The sequence below is a fragment of the Aureococcus anophagefferens genome (assembly GCF_000186865.1).
Source record: "Aureococcus anophagefferens unplaced genomic scaffold AURANscaffold_28, whole genome shotgun sequence".
In the NCBI taxonomy this organism is placed as follows: Eukaryota; class Pelagophyceae; order Pelagomonadales; family Pelagomonadaceae; genus Aureococcus; species Aureococcus anophagefferens.
In genome coordinates this window covers 5,192-14,296 of record NW_008705587.1, presented here as the reverse complement: position 1 = coordinate 14,296, position 9,105 = coordinate 5,192, and the positions used below count along the sequence as shown (strand labels likewise).

General features: G+C 71.7%; 3 protein-coding genes across 3 annotated transcripts in view; 1 reads left to right on the top strand and 2 right to left on the bottom strand.

Moving 5' to 3' along the window:
* Nucleotides 1-1,200: 1,200 nt before the first annotated feature.
* AURANDRAFT_59438 (hypothetical protein) lies at nucleotides 1,201-2,391 on the bottom strand (the record flags this gene model as incomplete). The annotated part of the gene is made up of 2 exons (XM_009042137.1): nucleotides 1,201-2,251; nucleotides 2,303-2,391. 2 exons carry the CDS (start codon nucleotides 2,389-2,391, stop codon nucleotides 1,201-1,203), a joined length of 1,140 nt encoding a protein of 379 aa, XP_009040385.1.
* Nucleotides 2,392-2,504: 113 nt separating this feature from the next.
* Nucleotides 2,505-3,188, bottom strand: AURANDRAFT_31793 (hypothetical protein; the record flags this gene model as incomplete). The annotated part of the gene is made up of 1 exon (XM_009042136.1): nucleotides 2,505-3,188. The coding sequence occupies one exon, from the start codon at nucleotides 3,186-3,188 to the stop codon at nucleotides 2,505-2,507; it is 684 nt and encodes a 227-aa protein (XP_009040384.1).
* A 241-nt stretch (nucleotides 3,189-3,429) lies between these two features.
* Nucleotides 3,430-9,105, top strand: part of AURANDRAFT_66829 (hypothetical protein) — a gene marked incomplete at both ends in the record, with an annotated part of 10,841 nt that continues 5,165 nt past the window's right edge. Inside the window, 2 exons of the mRNA XM_009042227.1 lie at nucleotides 3,430-4,466; nucleotides 4,628-8,672. Coding sequence (XP_009040475.1) covers nucleotides 3,430-4,466; nucleotides 4,628-8,672 — 5,082 coding nt within the window. The remainder of the gene's footprint in view (nucleotides 4,467-4,627; nucleotides 8,673-9,105) is intronic.

Here is a 9,105-nt window from a genome sequence, read left to right as displayed (position 1 = left end):
GGTCGCTCTGAGGATCCCTTTTTTCCGTGGTGAGGTGGCGAACTGCAGCGATGCCAGTTGTCGTGGCTCGCGTCGAGCAAAAACTGAGAGCCATGCTTCGCGCCCCGGTTTGTGTGAGGCCAACGTTGAAGCCCACAGCTGGGGCCGAGCATGGCGCCGGGCTGCGAGGCCCCTCCCCGCGCCCGCGGCCGGAAGTTCTCTCGTGCCGAACTCTCCCATGCAAATTTTTTGGTGCGTCACGTAGATGGACGCGCCGCCGAGCGGCACGCCGCGCCGCGCGCAGGTGAAGTCTTTTGTGGATCCCCGAGGGGACCTTGCGGTCGCTCAGGGTATAAGCGGCAGAGCGGACGACATGTTCGAGTTTTTAACACGTGGAGCTCAGTTTACCGATCAGCGCTTTCGTGAGGTGGCTATGGAGGGCTGTCAGCTTCTTCTGAGCAACAATCCCGAGAACGCCCCGGACCCGTCTTGCGAAATCGAGGAGTGGAGCCCGTTGATTGCGGCGGCGCAAATCGGTCGCCGCCGCCTCGTCGAGCTTTTTCTTCGCGTGGGTGCTGAGCCCGATCAGATCGTTCGTGGACACACCGCGCTCATGGCCACGCTCCAGTGGCCTCACCTTCGAGAGCGGGACGGTGACTACCTCGGTGTCGCGCAGCTGCTCCTTGCCGCGGGGGCGGACCCCACAGCAGGCTCCTGGCTTAGCGGAAGTTACACAACCCCGCTCGATTTAGCCCGCTGGCGCGGCGATTTCCTCGAATTCGTCGAGCTCTTCGAAGCCGACCCGCGCGTCCGACGCGCCGAGCGCCGCCGTACGTGCGCGTACTGCGGTGGCGTCGGCTCTCTCATTCAGCCGCGGTTCCAGGTCTGCGGTGGCTGCCAGCGCTGCAAATACTGTGCGAACGCCGCGTCCATTTCTGTCTCGCTTTGCGTCCGGACTCTGGATCCATCGCAGGTTCGCGCGATTGCCAGAAGGCGCATTGGCGCAGCGGGCACCGCATCGAGTGCAAGGTCATGGTCTTGTATCGAGCGCAAGGTATTGGGCGCAGTGAGGCTGCTGCCGATGCTGCCGCGTTCGCCGAGATCATTGCCGAGCATGGTGAGAGACCAGTGATGGAGGTGGTGAAGAACCACATAGTGAGGCTCGCTACTCGCGATGGCTACATTGGCTAGTTTAAAAGCGCGCGTTTCTGTTCGAAAATGTCAGCCGCTGAAGAAGGCGCGGAGGCGGTCGAGCGCGGCCTGCGCGGTCGTCTTCGGCTCGCCCGCGTCCGCGCGGAACGCCTCGAGGAGCTCCCGCTGCTTCGGGGAGAGGGCCTGGGGCACGGCGAGGTGGACGCGGACGATCTGGTTGCCGCGGCCCCGGTTGTTCATGACGGGCAGCCCCTTGCCCCGGAGCCGGAGCTTCGTGTCCGGCTGCGTGCCCGGCGGGATCTTGATCTCGACGATGCCGTCGAGCGTGAGCACGTCCTTCGTCGCGCCGAGCGCCGCGTCGGCGAAGTCGAGCTCGAGGTCCACGTGGACGTCGGCGCCGTCGCGGTCGAAGTAGGGGTCCGGCTCGACCTCGATCTGCACGAAGAGGTCGCCGGCGGGCGCGCCCGCGTCGCCCGCGCCGCCCTTGCCGCTGAGGCGGATCTGCATGCCCGTGTCGACGCCCGGCGGCACGGCGACGTCGACGGAGCGCCGGTCGCCGCGGCGGCCGTCGCGGCCGACGTCGTGCCACTCGATGGCCTTGCTCTCGACGCCGCGCGCCGCCTCCATGAACGACAGGCGCAGCGCGAGCTGCAGGTCCGCGCCGCGCCGCGGGCCCCGGCGCCGCCGGCCGCCGCCGCCGAAGAACTCGTTCAGCAGGTCCTCGAACTGCTCGTTGCCCGGCTGGCCGCCGAAGCCGCCGCCGCCGCCGAACGGGCCGCCCTGGCCGCCCCCGAAGCCGCGGCGGAACGACTCGAACGGGTCGCCGCCGGGCCCGCCGGGCCCGCCGCCGCCAAAGTCCTGGGCCGCGTGGCCGTACATGTCGTAGCCGCGCCGCTTCTCCGCGTCGCTCAGCACCTCGTAGGCCTCGGACGCCTCCTGGAACTTCTTCGTCGCGTCGGGGTCGCCCTGGTTCGTGTCCGGGTGGTGCTTCTTCGCGAGCTGGCGGTAGGCCTTCTTCACCTCCGCGTCGCTCGCGCCCTTGCTCAGGCCCAGCACCTCGTAGTAGTCGCGCTTCGCCCGCGAGCTCAGGCCGCGCGACGTGCCGTAGCGGCAATAGGCGCTGCTCGACGACGTCGGACCGCGGCGGTCGCCGTGCGTCGCCGGGAGGCACCGCGGCGACGCCGCCAGGGCGTAGGACCGCCGTTGCCGCGGGTGGCCCGCGCGGCGCGCGGCCGTCCGGAGGAGCGACGGGCGCAGCATCGGAGGTGGTCGCCAGACGCTCAAGGTTGCTCTCTTTCAGCAGCACTGCAAGCCTACTGCAAGTTGCGACGTTGAACCTCGACGACAACCACCGGGGCGCCGCAAAACCGAGCTTAGGAGAGCCCGTGGACGAGCAGCGTCGTGCGCGCGTGCATGCCCGCGACGATCTGGTCGACCATGGGCGCGACCTGGGCCTCGTCGAGGTGCTCCGCGTTCTCGACCGCGTTCGAGACGATGATCGTGTCGAGCGTGTTGCCCGAGCGGATCCAGACGGCGCCGTTGTGGCCGATGGCGACCTCGTATTTCACGTGCTTGCCGAGGGCCGCGAGCACGGGCGCGTCGCGCGCGAGCAGCCGCCGCGCGAACGCCGGCGACACGGACGCCACCGCGCACGCGGCGCCCGCCGCGAGCTTGCCGAAGGTCGCGGCGCCCGTCATCCACTCCTTCTTGGAGCCGCGCGTCGCGCAGCAGCTGAGCTGCGCCTCGCCGCCGCGCGTCGTCCGCTCGACGCGGCAGAAGACGGCGTCGCCGATCGCGAGCTGCGGCCGATTACGCTTCGTCGCGCCGTCGAAGGCGAGGGCGCCGAGGTTGCCGGGCACGGACGCGCCGAGCAGGTCCACGCGGTACGCCTCGGCGCCCCGGTCCTCGACGATGCCCACGACGTAGTCCTCCTCCACCGGGGCGTAGCGCTTCGGCGCGACGCCGGGCGCGTCGCGGTCCGCGTCGACGAGCGCGTTCGATTTCCGTTTTTCCACGTTCTCGAAGAGCTTCGCGAGGTCCGTGTCGTCGTCGGCCATGCTCGTTTATATATGGCTATGGACTGCAAGGAGACGGCACCATCGCGACCATCCGGCGAGAGCTGCCGTCTGGGAGAGCGGCCGCCAGCCGCGTCGTCCTGCGCCGGCCGCGCGCCGTCGTCGCCCGCGCCCGCCGCGCCAGCCGCGCACTCGTGAAACCCCCGCTGGCCCCCAGCCGCGCCGCCGACGAAAAATGCCCAAGCACGCCAAGGTCCGGGCCGGGTCCGGGACCCACAAGCTCATGCACACGGTTTTGACCTACGAGGGCATGGACGGCGTCGAGCTGCGCGACGAGGCCGGCGACGGCGCCCTCGTCGGCGCGACGAGCGTCATGCGCTACCGGGGCGAGGTCGCCGAGCTGCCCGGCGCCGCGCGGTGGGCGCTCGGCGTCTACGACAAGAGCACCGGCGAGGTCACGTTCGAGGCCTGCGAGGCCTACGCCGTCGCCGCGACGCCCAAGTGCCGCGTCGAGGGCGGCGACGACGTCGCCGATCGGGACAAGTCCTGGCTCGAGCGCAACATCGCGCTCGCGGACGCCTTCGGGACGAAGAAGAAGCAGAAGCAGCTACGCGCGCGCGTCGCGAACATGGTCGACGCGGGCTCCGTCTTCGCCGGCGACGAGCTCTCGTCGACGGTCGCGGGCCTCGCCGAGGCCGCCGAGGCCGCCGCCGCCGCCGCGCCCGCGCCCGCGGCCGAGGCGCCGCGCGAGGACTACGCCGCGCTCTTCGGCGACGAGGCGGTCACCGCGGCCATCGTCAAGCAGCGCGCGTTCCGCCTCGACGTCCAGGCCGAGCAGAAGTTGAAGAGTTGGGTGCCCGCGGACTGGTCGCCCTACGTGCGGGCGCGCCTCGCGAAGCTCGGCCCCGGCGACGGCCGGCTGTCGAACCTCCTGATCCTGCTCCGCCACATGCTCCTCTTCCACGCGCTGGACGGCCACGGCACGCTCAAGCTCGCCGACATGAAGATGTCGAAGCTCGTCCCCGAGGACGTCGCGCGCCACCTCTACGGCGCCTACGCGCAGGCGTCGGAGAACGGCGCGAGCGTCAAGTACGTCAAGACGCCCGCGCTCAAGGCCAAGCTCCTCTCCCACATCCTCCTCGCCATGCTCAAGGCCGAGGGCGGCACGGCGGACATGGACGCGGTCTCCGCGGAGCTCAAGACGCCCGTGAAGACGCTCGCCGCGCGCTTCAAGGAGCTCGGCTGCGAGGTCAACACGAAGCGCAAGAAGGGCGCCAAGGGCCCGGCGAACACGGCGACGCTCGCGGCCTTCGCGGCGAAGTAAGTTTTCGGAGGTACTCGTAGCGGATCCTGCTAACATCTCGGTGCCTTCAATGTGCCGACAACTTTACCAAAATCGTTGGAGCTGCTCAAATTATGGAGCTCCAAATCGCTCCGCAGACGCCGCACCCGCGGCCGAAGCGCGCCCTGGCGCTGCGGAGCGTCGGCGGCGTTGTCACGCCTTTGCCGGACGGCGAGGTCATGCTCGGGCGCGAGGGCGGTGGCCTGAGCCTCGGCGTCATGTCGCCGCTCGTATCGCGGCAGCAGGCCCTGCTCGTGCGCGACGGCGCCGGCGGCCTGCGCGTCGTCTCGCGCGGCCGCGTCAATCCGACGTGCGTCGTGCGCGACGGCGGCGCCGTCCTGCGGCTCGCGCAGGGCGAGTCCGCCGCGGTCTCGCCCGGCGACGCGATCGTGCTGCGGGGCGACCGCGTCTTGCGCGAGGGCGCGGGCCGCCTCGTCAGCGACGATGAGGCGTTCACGCTCGTCGACGAAGAAGCCCCAGATATGGACCTGGCGGCGGCGCTCAGCGAGATCGCGCGGCTCCGGGCCGAGCTCGACGCCGCGCGGCGCGCGCCGGCGACGCCGGCGGCCGCGGAACCGACGGACGCCGAGGCGGCGCCGGCGGCCGCGCCGAGCCCCATGGAAGAGGAGGCGACGCCGGCGGCCGCGGAACCGACGGACGCCGAGGCGGCGCCGGCGGCCGCGCCGAGCCCCATGGAGGAGGAGGAGGAGGAGGAGGAGGAGAAGCTCGAGCGTCCGATGGACTCGCAGGGCACGGTGGCGGCGGCCGCCGCACCGAGCCCCATGGAGGAGGTGGAGCGCCCGCTGGACTCGCAGGGCACGGTGGCGGCGGCCCCGGCGGCGGCGGAAGCGCGCCTCGCGGTCGACGCGGTCGACGCGCTGCGCCTGACGAAGGGCCTCGAGGTCGCGTCGCTGACCTACACCGAGGACGGCAAGCGCCTCGCGGCGCGCTGGCGCGGCGGCGGCGCGACGTGCGTCGAAGTCGTCGGACGCGCCTGGGCGATCCGCGACGTCGGCGCCGCGAGCGACGAGGCCCGCGTCGCCCGGGCGCTGGGCCTCGCCGGCGCGCTGGCCAAGGCGTCGGCCGCGCCGCGCGCGGGCGTCGACGCCGCCGTCGCGGCGTTTCTCGACGCGGGCGCGCCGCGCGCGGCCGAGGCCGCGGAGGGCGACGACGACGACGACTCGGTCGGCGACTTCGACGACGACCCCTGCGCCACGTCCGCGCTCGTCGCGGCGGAACTCGACTCCGAGACCGACGACTCGCCCTACGAGGCGAGCGGCGACGACCAGCAGAGCGGCGCGGCGCCAAAGGCTGAGACGCGGGGGAGCAAATTCGTCGAGCGGCTCCTCGCCGGCGCTGCGGCGGAAGGCGTGTCCGTGGCGTCCCTGCGCTGGGACGGCGACTCGCTCCGCGGCGTCGTCACCGGCAGCGGGGAGAAGCAGGTCGTCGTGACCGTGGAGGTCCGCGCGGCCGGCGACGCCGTCGTCCTCCGGGCGTCGTGCCGTCGTACCAAGGGAGACCAGAACTGGGGGGCGGGCGTCGGGCTCGCGGACTCGGTCCCCGCGCTGCAGCTGCTCCGCTTCGCCGCAAACAAGCCCGGCGACGTTGCTCGCGTGCAGGACGTCGCGGCAGATGCCGCCAAGCTCGCGCCCCAGGCCGTCGCCGACGTGCTCCTCCACGCCGTCGCGACGGCCGCCGCGGGGACGACGTCGGCCTACGAGTGCCTCAAGGCGGCGATCTCGACCGCGGCGCCGGCGACCGCGTCCCTGCTCGTGGACGCGGCCGCCGTCGAGAAGCTCGCGCTGCCGGCCGCGATAGCCTCGGTCGTGCGCACCGAGCAGAAACCGAAACCCGCGCCTCCCAAGAAGGTGGTCTGCTTCAAGCTTGCGTCGCCCGTGTTCTACGACGCGGCGCGCGGCGTCGTCTTCGGGCGCGTCGTGCGGAAGCCCGACGAAACCGGAGAGTCGTACTTGAGCAGCACCGACGTCGCCTTCGCGGCCGCCCGCGACGGCGAGGGCCTGCGCCTCGACCCGACCCGGTCCTGGAGCGAAGACGACTCTGAGTGGAACCAGCCCCTCATGACGCCGGCGGCCCTCGCGTTCTCCAAACTCGCGACGGAGGCCGTCGAAATAGACGCGCTGCGGAGCGGGCTCTTGGCTCTACCCGACGTCCGAGCCGCCGCGGTCGACGTCGCCTTCTCGCCGGCGACGAGCGGCGCGGGGCTCGACGTGGCCCTGCCGCGCCTCCTCGCCGAGGCGGCGAGCGCGGGCGCCGCGTCGCCCGGGGCGGCCTACGTCCGTGACCTCGACGCGGTCGTCATCGATGCGGCGGCGCCCAACGACGACCCGGCAATCGTGGCGCAGGAGAAGCGAGCGGCGACGGCGGTTGCGGCGTACTGCGAGGACGCCGAGGAGGCGTTCGAAGAGGCGGAGCTGGAGGTGAAGAACACTCGCGAGAGCTGGGTCAACGGCGAGGACTGCGGCTGCGAACCAGAGCCGTACGGTCGCGGCGAGTGCCCTTGCGGCAGCTGGGATTGCTACGACTGTGAAAACGAGCGCGATATCGAATGCAGCTGCGCGGTGGATGAGAATCCATTGCCCGACGCGGTCGAGTTCGTCGGTGAGCGGCTCGAGGAGACGGTCGACCTGCTCCTGGACCGCGCCGAATCTCTTCCGGAGAACATCCGCGAGGCGCTGCTCGTGGGCGTCGCGGGCGGCCTGGTCGAGGCTCAAGTCCGATATCGGCCCACGAAGATCATCAAACCGGCCGGTAAGCCCGTCAAGGTCGGTCCTGGGACCTGGACCTGCCCCAGGGCCGTCACGGACCAGTCCCCAATCGCGCGTGCGCTCGATGATGAGACCAACAATCGGCTCGACGAGTTGACCGATCGGGCGGTGGAGCTGGCCAAGGCGGGTCGGCCAGCTCTTTGCGCGAGCCTCGTGCAGCTCCGCCCGACGAACGCTTTCCCCGCCGACGACTTGGCCGAGGCGATGGCCGCGGCGCCGGAGTCAAAGCCGGTCCTCCTCGCCGCGGTGAACGCCGCAGCCGCGAAGCTCGTCGCGCGATCGACGCGGCGATGCTTCGGTCGAGCGTCGCTCGGGTCCAACGCGCTGCGCGTCAAGGACAACTTCGATAACGCCCGGTCAAACATCCGCGAGCTCCTGGCGCGGGGCTGGCTCGACAAGTGGGAGACCGTGGCCGGTGCCTGTGCGCTGGACCGCACGGTGAATCTGCAGCACTGCATGGAACTCGTCGATTTTGCGCTCGAGGTCGCGCGCCACGAAGCGGCGCCCGGCGACGCGCTCCCCGCGGTGCGACAGCAGGCCGTCGCGGCCGTCGAGGCGCGGCTGACGAGGAATTCGCCGACCACCGATGGGTCCCTCGACAAGATATCTGCTCAGACCCTCGACCGCGCCGCGGCGACGCTGCGGGCGATCGCCGCGGAGGACGCCGGCGCCGGCGCCGCGGCGGCGGCGAAGCGCGCGCTCGACGCGATCGCCGAGGCCAAGCTCTGGGACCGGTGGCCGGCCGTGGCTCGCGTCGCGGTCGAGCTCGACCGCGGCGCCGAGACCGTCGCCGCCGCGACGCGCGGCGCCGCCGCGCTCCTCGCCCACGACGTCGCCGCTGGCGCGGCCGCCGTGCGCTCGGGCATCGCCGACGGCTGGCTGCCGGCGGACCGGTCCCTCGCGGTCGAAGCGCTGTCGAGTTGCGCGGAGGCGAAAGGGCCGTCTTGGCGCGGCGCGCTCTTCGATCTGGCGCTCGACGAGGTGACGCGGCGCGGCGCGGCCGCCTCGCTCCGCGACTCCGTGCTCGACGCGATCGCGGCCCAGCCGCTCGGCGGGGTTCTCGAGGGCGCGCCGGAGGCGTTCGTCGACCGCGTCGCGGCCCTCCGCCCGGACCTCGCGGTGGCCCTGTGCCTCGCGTCGCTCGACGGCGTCGCCGCCCGGAAGCGTGCGGCCCGCGTGCTCATCGCGCACGGCTCGGACGACGCGCTGCTGGCCTTTGTGCGGGCCGAGGTCGCCGAGGCCGCGAAACCGAAAGCGACCAAGGTTTCCTTTGTTGCCCAGTCGGCCGACCTCGGCATGAGTTTCTCGAAGGCGTCCCAAGAGCCATACACCTCTTCAAGTTACGGGCAGCGGGGGCTCAAGGTGATCGCCGTGACGGGCGCGGCCGAGGCCGCCGGCGTTCGCGTTGGCATGCAGCTCGATACCATCGCTGGTGGGAGCAGCGTCGGCCGCGAGCGGACGGAGACACTGCGGGGCCGGCTCAAGTCGGCGGCCCGGCCGACGACGCTGACGTTCTCCTGGCCGGCTCCCGTCGCGCCGAGGACGCACACCGTCAGCCATTACAATAACGACCGAGTCCAGGACGATAATTTCGACAAGGCGGTCCTGGCCGCGTACGCGGAGCTCCGGCGCGCCCACGGGGACTCCATTCCGACGAACCTCGACTGGCTCCACTCGATGCTCGTCTCGTCGAACCGTCGCTGCGGGGAAGCGGCGTGCGCGGCGACGGCCGGAGCGTACGACGCGGCCGCGGCGCGCTGGCCCGTCAAGCTCGCGACGGACCTAGCCGCCGTCGTGAACGCGCCGATCCCGGAGTCGGGGTGCATGAGCC